At 49.9% G+C, this 23,375-nt stretch overlaps 7 protein-coding genes across 7 annotated transcripts; 4 read left to right on the top strand and 3 right to left on the bottom strand.

Annotated features, from left to right (window-relative positions):
- Positions 1–86: 86 nt before the first annotated feature.
- Positions 87–1,165, bottom strand: BGZ61DRAFT_496569 (cyanide hydratase; the record flags this gene model as incomplete). Its single annotated transcript, XM_046251032.1, has 3 exons — positions 87–418; positions 483–922; positions 984–1,165. The coding sequence occupies 3 exons, from the start codon at positions 1,163–1,165 to the stop codon at positions 87–89; spliced, it is 954 nt and encodes a 317-aa protein (XP_046100811.1).
- A 643-nt stretch (positions 1,166–1,808) lies between these two features.
- BGZ61DRAFT_359265 (uncharacterized protein) lies at positions 1,809–3,579 on the bottom strand (the record flags this gene model as incomplete). Its single annotated transcript, XM_046241058.1, has 2 exons — positions 1,809–3,396; positions 3,485–3,579. The coding sequence occupies 2 exons, from the start codon at positions 3,577–3,579 to the stop codon at positions 1,809–1,811; spliced, it is 1,683 nt and encodes a 560-aa protein (XP_046100810.1).
- A 994-nt stretch (positions 3,580–4,573) lies between these two features.
- On the top strand, positions 4,574–7,023 carry BGZ61DRAFT_457094 (uncharacterized protein). Its single transcript, XM_046246608.1, has 5 exons — positions 4,574–4,883; positions 4,949–5,123; positions 5,194–6,243; positions 6,363–6,447; positions 6,511–7,023. Exons 1-5 carry the CDS (start codon positions 4,764–4,766, stop codon positions 6,608–6,610), a joined length of 1,530 nt encoding a protein of 509 aa, XP_046100809.1. The 5' UTR covers positions 4,574–4,763; the 3' UTR covers positions 6,611–7,023.
- A 685-nt stretch (positions 7,024–7,708) lies between these two features.
- BGZ61DRAFT_551935 (major facilitator superfamily domain-containing protein) lies at positions 7,709–9,384 on the top strand (the record flags this gene model as incomplete). Its single annotated transcript, XM_046255514.1, has 3 exons — positions 7,709–8,434; positions 8,510–9,133; positions 9,190–9,384. 3 exons carry the CDS (start codon positions 7,709–7,711, stop codon positions 9,382–9,384), a joined length of 1,545 nt encoding a protein of 514 aa, XP_046100808.1.
- A 3,037-nt stretch (positions 9,385–12,421) lies between these two features.
- BGZ61DRAFT_359345 (uncharacterized protein) lies at positions 12,422–15,004 on the top strand (the record flags this gene model as incomplete). Its single annotated transcript, XM_046241069.1, has 5 exons — positions 12,422–12,694; positions 12,771–12,892; positions 12,957–13,210; positions 13,272–13,418; positions 13,497–15,004. 5 exons carry the CDS (start codon positions 12,422–12,424, stop codon positions 15,002–15,004), a joined length of 2,304 nt encoding a protein of 767 aa, XP_046100807.1.
- A 5,164-nt stretch (positions 15,005–20,168) lies between these two features.
- Positions 20,169–21,593, top strand: BGZ61DRAFT_508208 (uncharacterized protein; the record flags this gene model as incomplete). The annotated part of the gene is made up of 6 exons (XM_046251948.1): positions 20,169–20,312; positions 20,364–20,400; positions 20,449–20,684; positions 20,737–20,963; positions 21,014–21,144; positions 21,201–21,593. 6 exons carry the CDS (start codon positions 20,169–20,171, stop codon positions 21,581–21,583), a joined length of 1,158 nt encoding a protein of 385 aa, XP_046100806.1. The 3' UTR covers positions 21,584–21,593.
- Positions 21,594–21,945: 352 nt separating this feature from the next.
- On the bottom strand, positions 21,946–23,040 carry BGZ61DRAFT_359954 (uncharacterized protein; the record flags this gene model as incomplete). The annotated part of the gene is made up of 2 exons (XM_046241120.1): positions 21,946–22,069; positions 22,136–23,040. The coding sequence occupies 2 exons, from the start codon at positions 23,038–23,040 to the stop codon at positions 21,946–21,948; spliced, it is 1,029 nt and encodes a 342-aa protein (XP_046100805.1).
- Between the last annotated feature and the right edge of the window lie 335 nt (positions 23,041–23,375).

Raw genomic sequence — 23,375 nt, 5'->3', positions numbered from 1 at the left:
TATTACCATACGCAAGATATATATTACAGGTGAGACTAGGCTATGTTTAGCGTCTATATCACATATTGTTCTGGCTCAACCACAATCTATCGAACGTGCGTCTTCTTCACATCATCCACTCCCAACCACAGAACATCTGGACGACTGTAATGCCCACAGACATCGACAAATCCCTTGACCTTGTGGATCTCGTGCATATTCAAAGTGGCATAAATCAGCCCTTCATCTGTCTCTGGTAAATCCGTGGAGATCTTGCGGCCGTCCGGCCCAAATATGGCCGACGATCCGCCTCCAGGTGTGCCGAACGGATTGCCTGCAGTTCTCAAAAAATCGATCGATGGTTGCGAGATGACAGCTGTGGCATGTAGTACAAAAGATGACGACTCAATGGCGTATACCCTGGCAAGCGCTTGGGCACCTGCGAGGCGATCGAAATGTCAGTTCGCTGTCCGATCTAACCGTCAATGCGGGGAGGGACTCACCTTCTGCTCCCATGGACCAGAGTTCAGGGCCTCCATCGTGTTGGAATAGCGGCGGCCATGCGGCAACGTGAATTTGCTCTCTTTGGTTATAGGTATGATACTTTAGAAGCGGTTGGAGGTGCTCCCAGCAGGACAAGGCGCCGATCCTCGCAACCGGCGTGTCCACCACGCTGTTGAGACATTCAGCGCTGGGCTCGCCGAAGATGGTTCTCTCCATATGCGTCGCTTTAATCTTCCTGCGAGTCAAGAGGATCTTTCCATCATTTCCAATAATTGCTTGAGATATGTATAGAGTATCGTGGTGATTTTCCGAGAACCCGAGCACAATCACAATGTCGTGGTCGGCCGCGCACTGTTGGATCTGGATCATCTCGGGAGAATCGACTCGGAGGGAATTTCGCATGTATTCTGGCGATAACTCAAAGTCGACGGGGCGACTCCTGGATGGAAAGATCGGATCAGAATCTCTGGCGACACGGATAAGCGACGAGCTATACGCACCAGATCCAAGCGGGATACCCTGGAAGCCAGCATTCTGGGAACGCGATGACTTTGGCATTGTTCTTGGCTGCTTCGGCAACAAGTTGACATGTTTTCTTGGTTGTGGCCTCTAGATTGAGCCACACGGGCTCCGCCTGCACGACGGCGACGTGTACTTCATTTGAGGCGCTTTTCGTCTTCATGATGAGTTGGCTGTCGGTTGATATGGATGTTTTTGGTGTTATCAGCGGTGAAGCATCAGCATATTTAAAGAAGAAATTTGCCTATAACGCGGATGAAAACGAACCGCAAAGATAAAAGGAACAATTCCTCCTGACTCTGGACTCCTGGATGCCCAAACTCCGTAGTACTTGTGCACAGTGGAGAGATCTCTGGATCATCCAATCACCGCTAGCCCAACGCCTTTCTCGCGGCGGAATCTCCATTCCGCCGCTGATAAGATAGTGCGGGGGGGACTCCTCGACTAGATTCGGACTAGGCAATGTTGTAAGGACATCGACACCGCAATCAGGAGCGGATATTGATGCCCGCCTACAAGTCATTAGGTTATGAAGAACTTAGTATGCCAATTCAGGGATTTGGACAGCTGCAAAATGATTACTCAGAGGCATGGGTGTACTATAGCCTGTCAGACAGCGTGTTGCTTGATTCGAATAAAAAGCCCCCACATCTGAGCCTGTCCAGTGCATTGTTGTGATGGTGTATTATTGGTGTCGATCCAGTTACTGTGCGCAATCAACTCCCGAATTTATGAGAATATTGACCCTCTTGGCAGATCAGAATGCGCTTAAACGCTTCACATCTATTAAGTGCCGGAATGCAATGTTATATCATGACTGACTCGACATGGATTCCCTCCCGCCCGCAGAACGTATACGTAATATCCATCCTGGCTGTCGACTGTACCCAAGACAGAGTCTCGATCCTCTGCGACAGAGCAATTTGTTCCATGCTCCGCGGAACTCCCCCCTCCCTAGACCCACCCTCTTCAATCTCGATTACCCGCTCAACTATCCTGGCAGCAGAAATGCTATTCCAAACCGCCTCCTGTATTGGTTGCCGTCGCAAGATACTCAAGACCTCGCGTCGGACCACAGGATGCCGGCATTTTACACCTATCATATAAAGTACGGGTAGAATTCCGATCTCAGGCGTAAAAGTGGGCTTCAACGACCCCGAATACCGCTCATGCGCCGCCACTACGTCGCCCGCCAAGGCCACGCATTGCTGGAACTGGGGCAGGAATTTGTCATAGTCCATTTCCCTGCCAGGTCCGCAAGTACTAAGGAGAGTCCATGTGATGATATGTTGAAGGCGTAACAGTGATATGGGCGGGTAAGTCTCAAAATCCGTCTCATAGGGGCTGCCTTGTTGCAGCATGTTTTCGAAAAGAGTCGACCACGTTTCTAACTGTCCGTGAATGATATCCTTAACTGATGAAGGTGAAGGCGGCATCTCACCCATCGGGGGCATTTGTTGTTCAGTGTTGCGTAGTCTCATTACCCAAGCGACGAGGATCTGGAGGTGGTCGGCGGCTTGGTCGAGAGACCGAAAGGCACTGTCGGAGGGTGAAAGCTGGAACATAAGTGTCTCTTGGATATCAGTGGGAGTCCAGTCGACCAGAAATGTTACGGCCTGCATGTCGAGTCGACGGATCTGTCTCGTGACCTGGCAGATAACCGTGCGAACCGATGACGGTTTGGCATCGTCATATGTGCTGATGTTGCGTGAGAGCTCCACACCTCCGCGTAGGTGCTTCATTGCTTGTACGTCGTTGCCCGTCAGGTGATCAAAGCAGGTGAAGAGATAGCAGACCAAAAGGGTGATGGCTGTTGTTTCGGTGCTGTCACCACTTTCCTGGTTCAGAAGAAGTTGAATGGCCCGATTGTAGTAAAGCAAAGGAGCCTTATCCGGTAGCCAGTCTTTCAAGGAGTGCGGTTGATGCACGTGGTCGCTAGAATCGCGATGTAGGTATTTTCGATGGATCAGGGCCAGAGCAATGGCAGCATACCGCACTGATGGCACTGTTTGGGAGAAGAACATGAGAGTCTTCCGCCATGATTCGCAGGGGTGGTATTCATTCAGATGCTTGATCGAAATATACTCGAAAAAACACATTGCCTCTGTCTGGGCTGGCCCAGTCACTGGCAAGACCATAAAGGGTCCGAGATTCTGCAAAATGAGGCCATGGTATTCCGCGTGCCATTGGTTTGGCTGATACGCACTGATCGTGGTGCAAGGGTGGTAACTGTCGCAGCTCTCTGCTCTGTTGGCCTTCTCGTTGTGATAATAACTTGATTCAATCTCGGTTTTGGACGCGAGGGGCGTTTCGCTATAGCCGTCACAGGTGCGACCTGTGGAATTGCATTTCAAGCATGAAGGCCGAGATAAATCACACTTTACTCGTCTTATCCTGGGAGGTGCACCGAGGTTCAATGTCAGTTTTTGAGTCTTTGAACACAATTGGTCGCGCTGTAGCAATCCGCGGAGTCAAGACTCACTTGCAAGTCTTGCAGCCTAGTCTCGACTTTGGAGAGAACTTGCGAGGCTTTCTTCTCCAAGCTTGATTGGCCGCTGTGGTATTCTCGTCCGTCATTTCGTCCATCACGTCGACGTTAGCTGGCCAAGATTTGCAGTAGGCGCCGTTTCAAGCTGAGGAAAATCCCTGGGCCACCACGACCCATGAGCCGTCGCATGCGGAAATGGCTTCGAAAAGCAAGTTATACCAGGTACCGATCGAGTTTCAAAAGGATCGTCTATTCGTCTGTTCATATGCCAGCGGGGGAAGTCAACTCCCACATCCTTTGCGATGGACGTTTGAATGAGAAAGACACGGTATGGAAAAAAGTTCGGAGAAAGACCGAATAGTTTAAAGATTGAGATTGGAATGCGACCCTGCATTACGAAACCTCTGATATATCGATATCTTGACCTTAGCCAGAAAGGGGGTCTGTGAACCCCTCTTCCAGCCGGTCCGGATAACCGGCCCAAGCAATCAGCAACAGCGTCATCATCGGTTTGAACACGACTGCGCTGATCAATTTAGCCGTGACAGATCCGACAATAGACTACCTCTTGATAGAGACTAGTGCGTATGATAATAAATACTGGTTGGCTGGTTCGTACAGGTGGGGCCTCCAAGGTGAGGCTGTGTAAAATATAAGCACTATAGCTTTTTGCGAAAGGAATGCAGTAGTTAAGATGAGAACAGGGTTTATATTTAAACTTGGTGGTGTTATCATATATATTATCGTATCGACGTAAATTCGTACTGAATTCCTTCTCCACTCATGCAGGTAAGCCCGTAGATCCCGTTGTTTAATTCCAGTGATTCGCTATCGTCGTCCCGATCACTGATAGTGGAGTGATAAACCACTTTTACGTCGGGTGAAAATTCAGTACGAACTTGTTGATTCAATACGGTAATTGGCTGGTTCGTATAAGTGGAGCGCCAGGGTGAGGCTGTGTAAAATGTAAGCGACGTGTCTTACGGAGTCCTTGCGAACGTACTCCGTAATGCAGGAGTGGTAGTTAAACCTGGTGAATTTACAATACATATTGGTTGGCTGGTTCGTACAAGTGGAGCGCCAGGAGATTGTGCAATAGGTATCGTAAGTTGATGGGAGGCTGCCTGCGAATCAAGCAATTGAAACCGGCAAACTTGATGGTCAAGTCTCTTGGGAAATTCAACTGGTATAAATAGTTCCCTGATACCCCAATTATGCCGGCTGCAATGATGAATATCAACACCTTCCTTCAAGCAACATCACTGAAAGCTCAATGACAAACCTTTTGGGGATAACAATGCAACGACTCGCGAGTGCCCTCATTCTTTTCACAAGCTTAGGATGCAAAGCCGACAGTTCGCATGATCCAGGCATGGTCTATGGATTTGACAATGTGAGTCTTGGACCTTTGCGAACCACATCCTCCAACGCTTTGAAGCTTTCTGACTAGCCATCTAGATTGGACCATCAACCAACCTCACGTGGACACCATGTTTCGATGACTTTACATGCTCTAGACTGGAAGTTCCTTTGGATTATTCAAACAAAAGTCTTGGCACGACGTCAATCGCCTTCATAAAACTGGCTGGCAAGAATGCCACCGTCGAGTCCCCGAGCATTGTACTCATCCCCGGTAAGATCCCGATCAGATCACTCATATAAAGTTACCTTAATTCCATATGACTGGACTGACATTTCGTTAGGCGGTCCGGGTGGTTCTGGTGTCGACCTGCTCCTCACAAACCAAGCCCTGCCAGGGCAAATCTTCGGAGAGCAGTACAACTTCGTCTCTTTTGACCCTCGCGGCGTGAACAACAGCGGCTTGAGCCTCGACTGCTTTTCGGGGAACGCAGAAGCAAGATTGGCCTTTAATCGGCTGCACAGGACAGGCGTCACCAACATTTCATCAACGTCGCTTGAGGAACAGTACTATTCAAGTTCCATCTACGGAGAGTGGTGCAACGATGCTGTCGAGAAGGAGTCGCCTCATGGATATTATGTGACAACACCGGCGGTCGCCCACGATTTGCTCACATTTATAGAAGCTGAGGCCGAGGTGGCCGGCCAGTCACCATCAGACGCCAGATTGTGGTGTTATGGCATCAGTTACGGCACTGTCGTCGGTACCACTTTCGCTTCCATGTTTCCTGACCGCGTTGGGAGAATGATACTCGATGGTATTGTGAATGCAGAGCAATATTATAACAACGACTGGAGGGACAACGTTGATCAAATGGACCTGGCCATGGAAAAGTTCTCGAGTTTTTGCCATTCCGCAGGCCCTGAAAAGTGTTCCTTCTGGGGACCCACGCCAGCTGAAATCACGGCCAGAATGGACCGCATCATTCATCAGCTTCAAAACCATCCAGTCCCGATAAGCGGAGTTCAACGTCGAGACCTGCCGACAATGGTCACCTACTCAGACCTGAAGGCCCTTTTCTTCAACACTATCTACAATCCAGTGGCGTCCTTCCCAGCCATGGCCGACATCCTACACCAGATCGAGCGCGGGGACGTGTCTGCTCTTGCGGGTAGGTTTGACGGGTTAGATATTACATCCGACGCCCGTCTCGCTATCCAGTGCGCCGATACGTATCGGAGAAACAGGCTCACAACCATTGAAGCATTCAAGAGTCAAGTCGAGTATGCGGTTTCCAAGAGCAAATACATCGGCGATATCTACCCCATCTCCCTGGAAATTATCTTGTGTAGATCATTCCGACCACAATTGCCTGATAGCATGGTGGTTCAAGGTGGGCAACCCTTTTTATATCTCTCGACCTCTTTTCCGCATTCTCTGAACCTTATCTTCGGAAAAGGTAATTCAGTTTTTGCATTGGACATAAAATCTAACCGGTTTCTTTTTACTCAGACCCAATAAGCGGACTACAACGGAATACTTCCTTCCCGATCCTATTTGCGAGTAATACCATTGACCCTATAACGCCCTTAATATCGTACGTTTCGGACAAACTGTCTCGCCATCTGGTATGTCACTAATTGACTTCCCCTCTTCGCAGGGCGCGTACCATGTCTTCTCGATTTCCCGGATCGGTACTCCTAATGCAAGAAGCCGTTGGGGTAAGTTGTTACCAGACCTCAATCACACCAAAATCTTAAACAAGAGTCTAAGCTTACTCGTGGGGTGTTTCTCTCGAATGCAGCATACAGTCATTAACCTGGGGGGGTCAAACTGTTACTTTGGGCATATCCAGGCATACCTTCAAGGCATAGTTCCACCGTCCAACATTACATGCCCGCAGCAGTACATACCTTTCATAGGCGGCCCGGTTTGAAAATTCTTGAAGCCGTGGAGGAGGGGTTCGTAAGTTCCAGGTAGGAATTGGCTAGTGCCGCCACCGTGCTTGAATGTCTCGAGCATTGCGGACCTAGCGTTTCTATACGTGGGATTGAGGGTTAAAGGCTGGATTCAAAGGCTGCCGTCGTGTTGGGGTTACCTCGGATCATAGTGGGCTAGCTCTATTGATCTATCCTAGCTACCTTGCACGTACAGTTAAAATGAAGGCACCTACTAGTTGTTCCAACAAGTGCTCGTGTACGCATTTCTCGCGCCAGAATGCCAATTCGTCTGGCGCACTACCTCGCGCGGGCGCAGTCAACCTACAACTTCTGAAGATCTGCTCCTGGGTAGATACAATCGCCTACAAGCTATTATCAGGACAGGGAATGGCTTTTACACGGTGTCAAAGGCTAGAACTTCAATCGACGAAAATCGTAAGATCTAGGGTCCGCTGATGCTTGTACAATCGCCGCTAGCTCCGCGCCATTATCGCGGCGGCAGTTCACATCCGCCTCTGATAAGATACTGTGGGGTGGGGACGACAATGTCGAATTTGGACTAGTAGACCACGACTGGATCCCTGATACGGGTATCAGGGGCGGTCATGACATCCGCCAGCATGTTATCATTTGGACAGGGTGGAACGCTCTTTGGGAGTAGAGGCTAGTACACAAGCCACGGCAATTGCAACAGGAGAAACCTTCCAATTATGTCTATATGTCCGGGGTAAGCTGTCACCGTGATACCGATACCAGCTGATAGGCTACGGTGCAGTACCTTCTTATCAAACATTGGTTGCTTCCCTGTCATATAAGAGACCCCATTCCCCGGTCTTGGATCCATCTAAAACTGCTGAGACAGACTATATCAACTCAAGCTTCGACGTCAAACAATTTGACATATTACTCGTCACAGCCATGGGCTTTGGAGTCCTCGACACCCCGCCAGGGCATGTCGCCCCAGGAACTGTCCAACTCGAAGACCTACACCAAGGGCAGGGTTCCGCCGATATCATCTTGGTGCCTGAGCCGTCCAAATCACCAAGAGACCCCCTCAACTTTCCGCGCCTCAGAAAGGAACTGTATTTTGTCGCCTTGCTATTCGGTGCTTGCGCAACTGGCGTCATAGGCCCCGTGCTTGTCCCTGGGTTCAGCATCATTGTATCTGCATTCAACGTCAGCCTCACTAATGTTGCCCTTCTCAACGGCAGTCTCGTCATGGCTCTCGGCGTAAGCTCGTATATCTGCGCTCCTCTGTCGGAGATATGCGGGAGACGCCTGGTCTACTTATCTACAACTATCTTGCTGGTGGTGAGTTGCATTTGGGCGGCGTCGGCAAAGTCGTACGACTCCTTGATGGCGTCTCGCGTCTTCCAGGGCCTTGGTATGGGCGGATTCTTTTCCCTGGCCGGCACAACATCCATCAACGACGTCTTCTTTGTTCATGAACGCGGCTTCCGTGTTGGACTCTGGAACTTTGCCGTTATTGCTTCGGTCAACATCACGCCTATCATCAGCGGCTATTTAATTGTCGACCTCGGCTGGCGATGGAGCTTCTGGGTTCTTGCCATTACTTTCGGAGTCTGTCTCGCACTCGTCATATTCTGCCTCCCGGAAACCATCTACGACAGGAAGATTGAAGGTGTTGCCTCTGACAAGGATAATTTCGCACCCAATGTCACTGACGAGGAGTCCAAGTTGGACAAGGTGCCTGATGAGAATGATAACGAAAAGGGGGATGGGATGGATATATCCGAGGGGCAAAATCACCCAGTCTCCAAAAGATCCCCAGCATGGAAGCGTGTTCTTGGTGTGGAGATGGTCACATTCAAGGGAATTTCCACGCTCCTGGGCATGATACTGGCCCCTCTCACTATCCTGCGTCATCCAGTTGTCATCTGGGGTTGCGCAATGTGGTCTGTTCTCTTCACTTGGAACATCATCCAAGGAGCTATTGCGGATCAGATCTTCGCGGCACCCCCGTACAACCTTAGTCCTTCTGACGTTGGTTTGATTGTCGGCATTGCCCCATTTATTGGCTCAGCGCTGGGGACAATTGGTGGAGGGTGGATTTGTGACTTGGTGGCAAAAGGCATGTCCAAGAGAAACGGGGGCGTCTACGAGCCTGAATTCCGTTTGGTTGTCATGCTGCCCAGCTCGATTACTGTCGTAATCGGTGCGTTTGGCCTTGGTATTGCTGTTGAGCAAGGCCTCTCCCAAATCAAGTGTGCCGTGTTTCTTGCTATCCTGAATTTTGGAACGGGGGTTGGATGCACTGGCGTGGTTGTCTACACCAATGATGTATGTCAAGAGAGAGCTGGAGAGGCATTCGGACTCGCCATGGTAAGTAACTTCTTGACACCCAACACACCACTTCTATGCCTAACATCAATCTACAGTTGGTCAAGAGTGCATTCGCCTTTGGGCTTACTTTTATGCTCAACGATTATCTCGCAACTCATGGCGCACTGGTCTTCTTCTCGACATGGGGTGGGCTCACGATTGGGGTCATGTTGACAACGGTCCCGTTGTACGTGTTTGGGAAGAGGATACGCGCTTTCTCAAAGTATTCGAGTATTTTCGCCTCAATCTGAGGCATATTTTACAAAATATTTTGACCAAATAAACCCATTTTCCACCACCAAGTCAGGAAGTTGCAGGAGCATTGATGCGAGGTTTATCACACCAACCAACCCCGTTATGTCAAACCAACGAACTCCTTCCCGTAATCTACACCCGACTGAGCGAGGTTTTACAATACTTGGCCATATAATCTTTCCCAATTTCATCCAGAAAATGCTCGCCGCTGAGGTGGCAACTATCTCCACGTCCCCAGCGTGTCGGTTGTCGTCGCACCTGTGGTAGTGTATTCCTTCATCATACCAACAGCGATACCGAGTCTGGACCGTCGAAATATGGCGCAGCGGCGTGCAGGGTCAGCCACACGCTGACTGCACGCAGTCAGATCTATAGCCTCGTTATTTGACCGCGCCGCTTAATAACGCAGAAGGGTTCGGCCTTGCAGTCTGAAAACTGACGCCTTTTAGCAGATTCTATTTAACCGGAGAGGGCGATGTAGGAAGCGGGATTTTACCGGCCACATGGAGGGATTAGGCGTCGATGGAAAATACAAACATGATTTTGACATAGAAGGCAATCCAGTCTCGCGAATTTTGAGAAAGCTTCTAAAGCGCTGATAATTACAACAGACAGTATCGACACATGACAGACAATTTCGACGTTCTGTGAGAGGTGAATGAATCCCCAAGATACTCCGTACAAGCAACCACACTGCTCAAATACCAGTATACTCGGAGACGAAACTCAAGCACATCAAAATCCATTTCCGTTCCTGGAGCTGAGCTCCTGCTGCCGTAAGCTGAGCTGTCGCTGAGCCCGGGCTGAGGCCAGCCGAGCTTGGGCTGAGGATCCTGGAGCTCTGGCTTGTAAGGGACCCAGATCTGGGACAACGTCCCGGAATTTAGGCCCCGGCTAGCCTTTCCGTGTTAAAAAATCTGAACTGTAGTTTGTGACTAGGCAGTTTGAGAAACCTGCGCATGCGATGCTGCCTAGCTGGCAGAGCTTTTACCGATATGAGATGAATCTAGGGTTATGTAAGAGGTAGACTGGCGATTCCTTCATGTACATCAGATTCCTCATAATGATACACATGACTAGAGGGAGAAACCTCAACTCCCCAGGCGGGACATTAACTCCCAGTAACCAAAATCCAGTCAGCCTTCCTAAATACTATATATCATGGTAGACGGTTGCTTAACGCCACAATTGGTTGGGCACCTAATCACCGATGCCCAGCATTGGGCTGACAAGGGGGCCATGAGACAGGGAAGACTTGAGGGGGGTTCAACACCAGTCAGCCGGCCAGAACTCCATACAGCCTATAGGGGTTTCAGATGCGGCGACAGGCGCCACACCTCCCTCGCCGCAAGAGTAAGCGGCCGTGAGGCAGAAGACATCCTCTGAATGAGACACCCTTGCCCACTCAGCCTCCTTCGCAGCAGAATAATGAACCCCCAGTAGGGTGCTTGGCCGCCCGCTACACTCCACTCAGTAGGCGCACAACATCCGCGTTTTAGAACGCCGATATGACTTGTCGTTACTGTGTAACTGTCTACTATGAACAGATTCGAAGAGAAAGACGCTCAGCTGGCTAATCTCAGTGGCCATAATTCACCAATCGGATGCCTTGGCTCATAGTCACATCCAGTCCAGAGGTTAGCATTCTCTCACAAAAGGTAGTGAGGCTTGTAACAACTCTTCGGGCCTCAAATGCTGAATTCTATTTTAAAGAATTAGAACCAACTCCACAAGGGTGGCTTTCGCAGAAGAACCAGTCATCTCATGGCATCTCAACGACACTCGGCCAGTTTCCTCAGTTACTTTTCGACATCGGACATACGGTACGAATACGAAAGCTATGGGGGCTGAAAACCCATGTACATTCTGTCACCCTCCGCGGGAAGTGAGGCTGATTTAGCTCAATTTGGGACAGTTCGCACATCTGATTGGATTGCCTCACCATTTCAAAGACAATGCAGGGCGGAAAATGCAGGCTCTGCTGACTTGCCACGTAATACAGTCAGCCTGCAATGTGACTTGTTTGCCTCGCAAGGACAGTTGAAAAGGGTAGCCTACTGCTGCGCCAGGGAACTAGCAGCAGGAGCCAAGCACTGCAATTTCAGCTAGGATGCGCCAAGAGAAAGCCCGTCGCAATCCTCAACGTCTAATAGGCTGTTAGAACCGGCTGCTGAATCTCCTGGCTCTTGCAACTACTGCAACTATTACGACATTTAAATCCACTCTAGTTCATAATGTAATCTACGGGATACAGAGGCCTTTAGCACAAAACTGTATTTTCAAGTTCTTGGGCATTAGTCAGGGGAGTCAGCCTGTCCTGCGAGTCCTAGTGTATTATTGATGTCGCACTGATGAAGCATAATGCAAAGGGCTGCTGTATTTGTGGCCTCTTTAGCTGCAGGGTAAAAATGCACTAGCTTTCAGCTGTGGCTTGAACTGCATGAGCTGAGCTTTAGTTTTTGTTTCATTGTTGCCGAATGACTGTTGATTGGCGATACACATGGATATTATGAACAGGCTGACCGCAAATAAACGCCATTAAGATAGCTTGCAGCCAAGGTATCCACTATATGTAAGACATGCCGCTCACGAGTACAACCGACTGCTATGCAACTTATCTACCTTCTTAGTGCAGGGCTCGCATATGCTAAGAAAAGGTGTCACTGTCTCGCAGAGAGAGCCTAACTAGTTGGAGTAGTGCCGTGTTTTTTTCTTTTTCCGATGGATAACCCTGATTCTGATGCACTGCCACCGCCAGCCTGTGGAGCTTTTCCAGGATGGAAATCCGTGGAGGTGCCGTCGTAAATCTATAAGGATCGGGGGATCAGAAGCGAGGCAGATATTTTGCGCTTTGTGTTCTTGACTCTTTACATTCATCGACCAACCATCTATCTTTCTGTGCTTTCTTTCGAAATATAACGTCTTTCCCACCTGAAGTTTCATAGAAAGATTAAAGTTGCCCTGCGTGGTATACGCTCTCTACTACAGTCTTTCCTCCAATAAGTCATGTCCACACCGGCAGCACTGGCAGTCATGCTCGCCAGTGCTCTTCGCAATGTTCTCCGCAGTATTGGCCTCCCGATACTTGATTGGAAATCTTGGAAGGGTCTAGAGGGACAAAAACCAGTGATTCACTCTCGCAAATCAGCGGTTTGTTGTTGCCTTGTCCATATTATACCACTCTTTGTTTCTGGTGTTCTTTTGTATTTCAACCTGAAACGCTACTTCATAGGGTCTGAGCTAGAGGGCCAACAGAACAAGGACGCGCTCAAGCTGTCAGTTCTCCAGGTCTGCGCAAAAGCTCAGGTACCCCTCTCCGCACCCCAGTATATACAAATGCAAATTTTGCTAGACTTGCGACGGGGACTGAACAAGAAAATAGGAACTGGCAATAGTAGCCAGCACTACAACAATTCTCTTGGAGCTAATTCGCTACGAGCTCATGTATGGCAATGGTTTGCCTCTCGGGCTTTTGGCCAGTGCCTTTTCGTACTCTCAAGTCAGGTAAGTGGCAATCCACCCAAAACACCACAACGCCACAACGCTACAACGCTACAACGCCATGAAGCGGTGTAGCGTGCGGGAGTCGAAGACATATGGTAACGGCTGCTTGTAGTTGGTTCATTACACCAGACTTCTGGGGCAGTCTTGTGGTTTGTGGAAAGCCCGACACCCGATGGGGCAAATTTAGGAGTATTGGCTTGATTGTGTTGCTGGTTGTGTGTGGATTCATCGCCGTACTCGCTGGCCCCACCGCAGCTATCCTCATGCTCCCCACGGTCGTGGACTGGCCTGTGGGAGGTGTGATATATTGGATAAACGGTAATTGAGATTTCAAAGGTATTATCCGTCTCAAAACACAAAGATTGACGCCATGTTGCAGGTACCAATGAACAACTCTGGCCCCAACATTTGACGGCGGATTCGCTTTTGGGTTATGGCTGTGATAACCAAAACGCTCAGCTATACGACCCACGGTGCCCCTCTGCCGGATTTCCTTCTCTTTATCAGCACTTTTCCAACTGGAGAGGTGCAGATAGCGGAAGCCAGGTCATGGAGTTTCAGCTCGCGGACCTCAACATCAAGAAGAACATGTTCACCACAATAGGCAGCCCCATCACAGATTCCTGGGCCTGGACTTCGCACGGCCCGACGGCTTCGACACTGAACGTTGCAGCAGATCTTCACAATCACTACCAGGGGCAACTACTCGATGACGGCAAACTGCCGTCTCCGTTAAAAAAGAACATTGCGTGGGCTAGTTCGAAATCTTTCACCGTGTCGTCCAAGGTGCCCGCGGTGAGAGTCAAGTGCACCCCGGGAATCACTGGCTTCACTCTTGGTCAGCCACTTAGAATCCCTTTTGTCAGCCAACCGGAATACTGTTACATCAACAGCCGGGAAAATAATTTAACAATGAGCTATTTCAACGTAACCGAGGCCGTGGCCTCCAAATTTGAGGACGTTGCCAGCGTTCACGCTCTGACGACGCTCAGTGTCCTCGACATTTTCGCCCAGGCGTTTGTTCTTCCTCAAAACTTTGGTTCCAACTCCATTGGCTTGATCGTACTTACCCTGGATGATGCGCGGAATCTTTCAGGTAATGCCAGGGCTTGCAGCATTGATGCGCGATGGGCAAATGGAACATCGTCAGTATTGGACAAAAAGATGCCGTCCAAGTATAGCTACGGGGCAGACCAAGGCTCAGCTGTTGTCAATGCTATGATTTCAAAAGGCAAGGAGTTCGGCAGCGGGCTTGGTTTCATACATCCAAAAGACGACGAGACGTGGCAGTCGATCAAGATAGATCCAAGTTGGTTTGCCCTGCTGGCACCACAGGTCAGCGCCAGCATCCTCACCGACCCTCTGCATCAAGCCACGACGCTTCCCAATCGAACGACGCTCGAATCCCTGCTCACTCTCTTCCGTCCCACCACTGACATACCGGGAATCTTGAACCTGCCGGGCGCGCCACCACCGGAAGACGAGCCTGACAGGACTACCTTGGAGAGCATCATCGCGAGCTACGTCGCCGACGGCATCTCACGGACCGGGAGCCAGATCAACCTCAACTATGCAAGCCTCATGAGCCCAATAAGCTACCGCAACAACAACATCAGTGACGGGAATCGCACGGCAATGGTACGCTATGGCGGCCCAGCCTTGAGCTTCGACCCGAGCAACGCCCTCGCACAGGGTAACAAGCCGCCAATGGTGATGCGCCCGACGATCAGCGGATACGCCATGGGACTCGATGAGGGAAATGACTACGTGTGGGTTCTTGTGCTGCTGCTTCACGCGTTGTTGGCATTGTTGCACACGATCTGGGTCTGGTGTTCGAGCGGGGGCGTAAGCCAGGCTTGGGGCAGTATCACCGAGCTCGTTTCCCTCGCCCTGACCTCAACAGCGCTCCAGGGCCAGGGACTAGAAAATAACTGTGCGGGAACCGAAAAGCTCAGCACAATGAAGCTGGTTGCTCGGGTAGAAGCTGTGTCAAGTGGAACAACACCAGCGAATCAAGGGCTTGAGCAACTCCAGCTTCGAGTAACACAGGGTTACAGTCAACTTCCCAGCACTAGTGATGCTCAGAAGGGGGTTGCATACGGTAACCTATAGACTTGTGGGCATGTGCAACAGCACCGATAGGCGACGGCTTGGATGTTGTGGAATGTTGTTGTAGATACAGCCTTCGAGTTTGGTGATGTGCCAGGGGCATTTTTCTGGGGGAGGCCTTAAAAGCGTCCACGCACGCTGACCAAGATCTTACTTGAGTTTCGTCTCAGGATACGGCTGGAAATTGCCGCGCTCTTTGTCTCATTATTTAGGCAGACATATTGGAGCATGAGGTGTCTTTACCGTGCCACCCACCAACACAATTTATGCCTCATTCGAGTTAGGCCTTTGGGGAAATGTCACCCGACCCAAGTCAGCTGGGTGCAACCCCAAGCGCCTTGGCCGCTATAGCCTAAGTTACTGGTACCTAATGTTATATATTGCCGGTGTATTCCCCCGATAATCCATGAAGCATCCACATTCGGAATAACTTCGTCTGCGTTTGTATGAAACACACGCGCGCCACGGCCAGGAGTCGCAGACTATCAACGCAACGTCCTCAGCTGTACATTACTCGGCATCCCGCAGGCAACGACCGGTTCCCTTCGTTATTATCCTCTCAACGACCTCTCCTCAAACCAAGAACCACAAACAACCGGACACCATGTCCTCCGCCGTCCAAGTCGAGACTCCAACTCGCTATTTCGAGAACCATGACCGCATCGTGCGATGCAGCGACGGCCACCTCTATACCACTATCTGGGTCCCGATGATGTCGCTGAAGGCTCTGCGTTTCGGAAGCCGACGCGTGCAGCGCTGCCCGGTCGGCAGTCACTGGAGCACTGTCGTCCGCGTTGAGCCTGGGGAGCTCACTCATGCAGAACTCGAGAAGGCAATGGAGACCCACGACAACCAGTGGCCATGAATTTGCGCCTGAGATGCCTTTGCTTTTGGTGTCGGGTTTTAGTGTTGGGCAGAAGAGTAACGGTAATTGGATAGGGAAGGGTTGGTAGCCTTCGCTTCACGCTAGGAGTACAAGCTGAACTTGGGTGTTGAGATGCGGTTTCGGGAGGGGATCTATGTAATGTTGTAGCAAATTGTAGTAATCTGCATATACTATGTAATGTGAAGTCTCTCAAATAAGGCTTAAAATATGCTTATGTGGGATATCTTCTCCAACAGACCATGTTGAGCTGCATACCTCAGAATGGTCTAACCCCCTCTTCCAATGATGCCTTTATTGAATGAAGTGAGACATATCGCTTGTTTGGACCCATTTCTGTCGCTTGCCTAGTCTGAAGTTCGCCACTCTTGGTGGAGTTGCAATGACATTCTCCTCTTTCCACCCAACTGCATTCTTCCAAGCGCGGCGGGATCTGAAGGCCTGGCTTCTGCCCTAAAGGCGCGTGTGCGCTTCCGGCACTAACTTAGCACTACTGCCCACATCCGAAGTGTTCGGACGAAATGACCCGGTCAAGATCCAGCTAGGCCTGGAGCAGGTGTGACGGCCAGACGGAACCAGTTGTGAAGGCATGATAAGGCCTCCGAGACCGTGAAAGCGCATCCGGTCGTAGGAATGGGAGCAATGAGAATCATGCCAGAAAGTATTGATACTACCACCATTGGGCACGCAATTCTTACTCCTCCACACGCTGCACATGGCCCTACGCCACCTGCATCGATGTTTGGAGCCTACCACGTGTGTAGCGGCATGATCTGCAAACCATTCCCAGCCTATTAAAACCTTTGAAGAGTACCTCATGTCAGTGATCGGAATGGTCTGGTCTGGTCTGGTCTGGACCCCTAGACCAGACCAGACCAGTTGCTTACGTAATAACCGGTCCGACCAGACCGGTCCGACCAGCAAGACCGCCAAGAAACGTAAACAGCTTAGCGCATTGGCCCTATGGTTTGTGTCCACAGGCGAAATAAAAATACAAACAAATACAAGACCGCCAAGAATGAGGCTGAAGTAGTGGAAGAGAGGAAATGTATTTTACTAATAGCTATCAACCCATTCGTTGTCATTCTCACTATCCTCACTATCACTGTTATCCTCAACCTGGGGCTTTCCATACCAGGCCCGGAGACACTCACAAGCCTCTATGATATCTGCCTTCAGCCTACCACGGCGATCAACTATAGTAAGCTTTGCGCTACTAAAAAGCCGTTCGCACTCATCTGACATAGGTGAGATCGCAAACAGATCCAGAGCGAAGCGAGCGAGGTCTCTTTGGGAGTCATAACGGGATAGCCAGTACGCAATGGCCTCGTCGCAACCTGCCTCTTCGTCATGGAGCCGGTCGGTAGAAATATATTGCTCATACAAATCAGTTGTAGAGACCGGGGCGTCTATTCGAATGCGCTTGTGTTCCCTCTGGCGATCAAACGCTGCGTCAGGGTCTCTCTCCTTCCGGATTGGCGGTGGTAGCATCTCAACAGGGTACCTTCCCTTATACTCTGTCTCCCAGAGCTGCTTCACCGCCGATTGTGCGTTATCAAACCACTTCTGTTTTTCTTTGTCGCCTTGGAGAACCCATTCTTGCCTGAACCACGCCCACTTTCGATATGGATCGAGTATTTGAGCTGCATAGTACGCTGGTGGAAGATCAGTATCTTCGGGGAATCGATTCTGCCAATTCAGCTGCTGGTTGTTGTAATACTCCTCGCATTTTGACCACGCAGCATCTGCGCAACTTTGGAGGTACTTCTATGTGAAGTTATTGTCGTCTTCGGTGTGGATGTTATAGTAGTGGTCCTTTGTCTCGTTTATTTCTCGAAGGAGGCAGTCCAAAGTCGAAAACCAGTCAGCGAGGGACGTCTTTTTTCCCTCAGAAAGCAAAGTTGCGGCGTAGAAGTCTTTTAGAGCAAGCTCAATCTTTTCAAGCTCGAACCAGTGCTGTCCATCGAGCTTGAAGTTCGCAATCCCATGAGAGCCTTTCCCAGGTACATGGCGAGCTGAGAAGATCTCTAAACGTTCCCGAACATTCAGTGCCCGTGTAATCGAATGAAACCATGAATTCCAGCGTGTCGAGTTGTTCTGGATAAGCTCGAGCCCATCGAATTCAGAGAGATCTCCGCCGATAATGATTGCAGCAAACTCCTCACGGCGTTGTGGAGTAAGCCTAATGTATCGTACCAGGTTGTGAAGCCGACCTAAACATCCAAATTTTTTCCAGAGCTCTTCCACCTTCGCATAGTCTCCGCGTTGATAATGCTTTTCAAGCTTTGCCAGATACTTCTCACAGTTCCGACCCATGAGAAACGCCTGGCAGCAGAGGTTGACAATGTGGCCCAAGCAGCGAAGTCGGCGATGGCGACGTTGTTTCGAGTTCATCCATGGGCAGAGCTCCTTGAGTATGAATTCAACAGCGGTATCATTTGATGAGGCATTATCCAGCATGAAATATCCAATCTGATCTCCGCCAATATCATATTCTTTTAGCAATCCAAGGACCACTGATCCAAGATTCTCGCCAGTGTGTTCGCCGTACACACGTCGTATACCCAAAACGGTAGTTCGTCGCTTGCCAGCAGTGTCTATCCACATGGCGACGACACCTAGAATCGCGTAAGGGTTTGGCGAAGTCCAGAGATCAAAGGAGATGGAGATTCTACTCCGCGAGCGCTGGAGGTCCTCTCTGAGCCGTTGCTTCTTGGACAGAAAGGCGTCCATAACCCAGTTTCGAATAGTTTTCGCTGCCTTGGGGAGGTGGTTGAGAAGTGCCGGATTCAAAAAGAAGAGTAGTTCCCGGAAATACTGATTTTCTAATTGAAAGAAAGCAATATGGCAGTACACAATCCAACGAATTAGAAGCTCTTTGAACTTCTCAATTGAGTCTTTCCAGAAGAAGGTATTAGTAGCAGCCGCGCTCTTCTGCTGCTCCAGTACGGACTTCCGTGTCGAACTATGTTTCTTGATACCACTCTGGGGATCAATCTGGTGCTTCTGTTCTAGGTGATTTCTGACCCTAGAAGTGCCATTGATAACAAACAATTCTTGCTTGTTCTTTCCAATCGTGCACTCGTGACAGTAATACACCTCTTTCTTATCGCTACCTCGAATGTATTGGAGGCCATACTTCCAGATGTGTGATGAACCTAGACGAGATCCCTTATTTGCAATTGTCGCGCGTTTCACGTAGGTGATACGGTCCTGTACGAACTCATCCGGAGGTTCGTGATATCGAAGAACAGGGGCAGGTGACAGAGTAGGGGTGGGTGACGGCGTAGGGACAGGAGATGGTGTAAGAGACGTTGAAGACTCCATAATAATAGCATACAAGCAGGTTGTTTTGGACTTGATTGTTTTATGTGAGTGGAAAACAGCTGTTCTCAGGGGTTCATTCCTAGTCCTTATCCTTATCCTTATCCTTATCCGTGAATGCTCTAACTGCATTAGGCTAAGATTCAGCCACCCCGATCTATTTATAGCAGTTAATGGTCGGACCGGTCGGACCGGTCGGACCATGGTCTCGAGAAATCGCCAGACCAGACCAAGTCTTGGCGGTCGAGACCAGACCGAGACCAAGACAGACCAGACCATTCCGATCACTGCCTCATGTCTTGGTTTCGCGACGGCCTTCCGGAAGACGTAGCGGAGCTAGTGCAGCTCTGACAGAGTCGTCACTGAGTAAGACGTCGGCAATGGTCTAACTCCTTACAAGCATAGTCCGTCGCCAGTGTAAACGTCATGAGTGAAATGCCAGCAGATGGACCTTTAAGATTGCGCCTAAACACATAGCACAGTTTAGTTAGTTCATCCCCCGTCTAGCCAATCTAAGGGGTATCGGTTAGGTCTTTCGGTTCAGCTAGTAGCTTTTAGTGTTCCCAAACTTCAGAATTCGCCCCATCCACGTCTCTGGGGAGAGCTTGAAACGAACAGACTGCTAGCAATGACTCGCAGCACCTTTGTTATAGTTTGGCTAATACTCGCTTACGACTAGATCGGATCTTCCTCCGAGACCTGGCACCGCAAATCATCAGGCACTATTGAGTTGGCGTGAGCATCGTTCGGACTAGCCCAGCACTAGGAAACCAAGCCTTGTCAATCGTCGATAGCGGCTGATCATGACGCCGCACGTTGATTAAGTCCCCTGGATCGAGGGAGGACCTTACTTAAATACGCCATAGCGGCTCCAGTTTCAGGGTGCCAGGAGTTGGCACGTTCGTTCTCTTTCTCTCCTACGTCCGTCTTTCGCTGATTATGGCGACGACGTCAACAGCCATGGATTCCCAGCAGTCCAGTATTTTGGCTGCTGAATTCGTCACGTTCTCCATGGCAACCATATTCATACTCCTCCGCATCATGAGCCGGGTGGTTAAGCGAGTCAATCTTTGGTGGGACGACTACTTGGCCATCGTCTGCTACGTGGGTTCAGAGTTATCCGTCCTGCGAGTGTGAGACTGATTGCGATAGTAGCTTATGAATATCGTCTGGGTGGCCATGATTCCACTCTGTAAGTAAACCTCGAGGACTTACGGAAACTTTGCCAACAGCACACTAGGGTTAAACAAGGGAGGACTCGGGCTTCATGTAACCGACATCACCTGGATGACCGTAAGCGAGGCCGTCTCGAGATCGAAGCTATATCTCTACATAGGAGAGTTGGTATATTCAGTAGCGCTATTCTGCGCCAAGGCATCTCTCCTCCTGTTTTATTGGCGCATCGTCAGCGTGTCCAGCATCAAGCTCCCGATCCAAATTCTCTTCGGCTGCGCAGTCATTTGGGTCATTTGCCGGGTAGGGGTCCAAAAGTGTACTGCTATGGAATCAGCACTAATCCTATGACAAGATATTCATATCCATCTTCCATTGCATTCCTGTACAGGCCTACTGGGATCTCACCATCACGGACGCGCGATGCGACATCGACGACAAGAAGTTCTTCCTGGGAAGTCTCATTGTCCACGTCGCCATTGACATTGGAATCATGATCTTACCAATCATCCAGATACAAAAATTGCAACTCCCCCGACTACAGAAGATTGGTGTCATATTCATGTTTGGTGTGGGTATCTTGTAAGTTCATCCACGCCCCAGTGGAACATCGTCGTTGACAGTCCTATCAGTATCTGTATCACTGCCATTGTCATCATGGTAGAGTCAACGAAATTAGACGCAACATCATCGGATCTAACATGGAATTTGGCCATCATTATTGTTTGGGCTTCAGCCGAGGTGAATCTGATCACAGTCTCCGGTAGGTCTGCAAGGTCCCACGATTCTGAGAAACAGCACACTAACGCCAAGACAAAGCATGTCTTCCAACTGTACGACCTGCTCTCGCCTACGTGTGGTCTTGTGGCAGTCACGAAACCAGCTTGGGATCGGGGTCCAATACCTATGGCCAAAGCCAGTCGAAAAAGTCGATCCATCTTTCAGCTTTGCGAAAGACCACAGGTGAGAAGGGTAGGGAATCTGGCTCCACCTATCAGCTGGCCGATTCTATTAGGAGCGGCGATTCTCTGACCGGCTTTGACGCCCATGCCTCAGATAGACGTTTAGGAGTGGTAACATCGGTGAGCCCGGGACGGGACACTTTTGAGAGCGACGACAACATGGAGTCGGGAATGATCAGCGGGATTATGGTCAAGAATGAAACATCTTTTCGCATATCCACGCAACCCCCACCACGATAATATAGCATAATAAGACCTCAGAGTCCAACATCGTATGCCGCATTCTGTCACGCTAACTGATGACACCAAAAGTGGAATGCACACTCCAACAGGACGCTGGTAACAAGACTTGTACTACTGACTTTGGTATATAAATATTGGTGATTATTACGTCACTCGGGGTTAGAACGTGCTGGAAAACGAAATATGTAGAGTTGGGATTTGTAGATGGTTCAAACATCGTCATGTAGAAGCCTGCCCCCGTCCAAGGCATAGCAATGAGCCTTCTCCAGATAGAACTGGCATTGACACAACGAAATATAACTTAGACAGATATCCTAATTGGAAAATGGGATGAGTTCAAAAGTCGTTCAGGGCCTCTGTTAATCATGCTTCAAGCCATCAAGTATTCCTTGGACACCAGCAAATTCCAATTCTGCGATCGTCTCTTTCCATAAACTTTCTCTAATGGACTCTCCGTCAGGCGTGTAAACAAACGCAGCAAATCTAGGTCGAGGAGTATTGAGTCAGCCTTCGTAAAATAGAAGAAGGGTATGAGTGGGAGACGCTTACGGTGAAATACCCCAGTTTGCCACGTTACAGCCGTGTGTTTCCTTGCCCTTGGCAACGGCTGCATCGACATATGTCGACGCACCCACAGGCACCGTTCGCCCCAAGATCGCTTTGAAGCAATAAAAGAATACAGCCAAAAGAAACGGGGCGCCGCGTTGCAAGTCTGTACCCTTGACTAGCCCCGGGTCGACGAGATTAATGATGACATCGTCGGCATTGACATAGCGGACCAGGTTGACCATGAACAGATGGCCCAGCAGCTTGCTGATTGGGTAGCGCTTGAAGGGGTCCCAGTGTTGGGGATTGTTGAGAGCTGACAGAACGGACTCATCATTGGGTTGAGACATGGTGGCACCGCGTGCTGAGCCGGAACTGACGATACTCAACCGGCCGGGGCTGCTCGGGGGCGACTTGGCTTTGAGGACTGGCAGTAGCAGAATAGCAAGTAGCATGGTAGAGAGGTAATTGACCTGAACCAACTTCTCGTGCCCCGTGGTGGGGACAATTGTGAAATCAGCTATCTGTGTACCTGCGTTGAGAATGGCCATGTCCAAGCGGGAGGTAAGCCCAGCTCGGCGGGCAAAAGCCTGGATAGAATCGTACGATTCCATCTCAAGGGACCAAACCTGAATATTGGCTTTGGGGTGCTGGGTGCGCAGCTGAGAAGCAACTTTTTTGCCCTTTTCCACAGACCGCACGGCCATGATCAGGCCCGATAAGCCAAAAGACAGAAGCTGGCGAGATGCTTCGAGCCCCAGGCCGCTGGTAGAACCTGTCACGATGGCGACTTGGCCTTCTAGATTGGTTTCGGGGGGAGGAAACTGGGGCGAGGTCCAGAATTGTGCTTTGAGAAACAAAGTACGGGGGCTCTCCTTGGGAGGGCCTAGGTTGAAGGATGCAGACATCTGTGTGGACATGTTGATGGAGGATTGGGAATTGTACTTAGTAACGACGTGGAACGGAAAAGGGTTGTTTTCAGGGAGAAAATCGTGGTGTATGTATTGATCATAATTAAAAGAGTGGCCTGAAAGTAACGGAAACGTGCAGTACTTATATGTCTCGCACTTCACTGTTCACCTTGATATGACGGCGACGAATTGCTCCGAGGATATTCAGACAACTAATTGGGGATAGTCAAGTGGACATCAAGACTCCGCTAAACTGCTTTTAGAAACCAATCTCGCCTTGGCATTCTGGCCCGAGCGTCTTCTCCACAATTTGCTGACTACTGCTTCGATTC

This window comes from Ilyonectria robusta, assembly GCF_021365365.1.
Source record: "Ilyonectria robusta strain PMI_751 chromosome Unknown BGZ61scaffold_18, whole genome shotgun sequence".
NCBI lineage: Eukaryota > Fungi > Ascomycota > Sordariomycetes > Hypocreales > Nectriaceae > Ilyonectria > Ilyonectria robusta.
The sequence above is the reverse complement of the archived record's forward strand: the minus strand, read 5'-3'. Positions and strand labels throughout refer to the sequence as shown.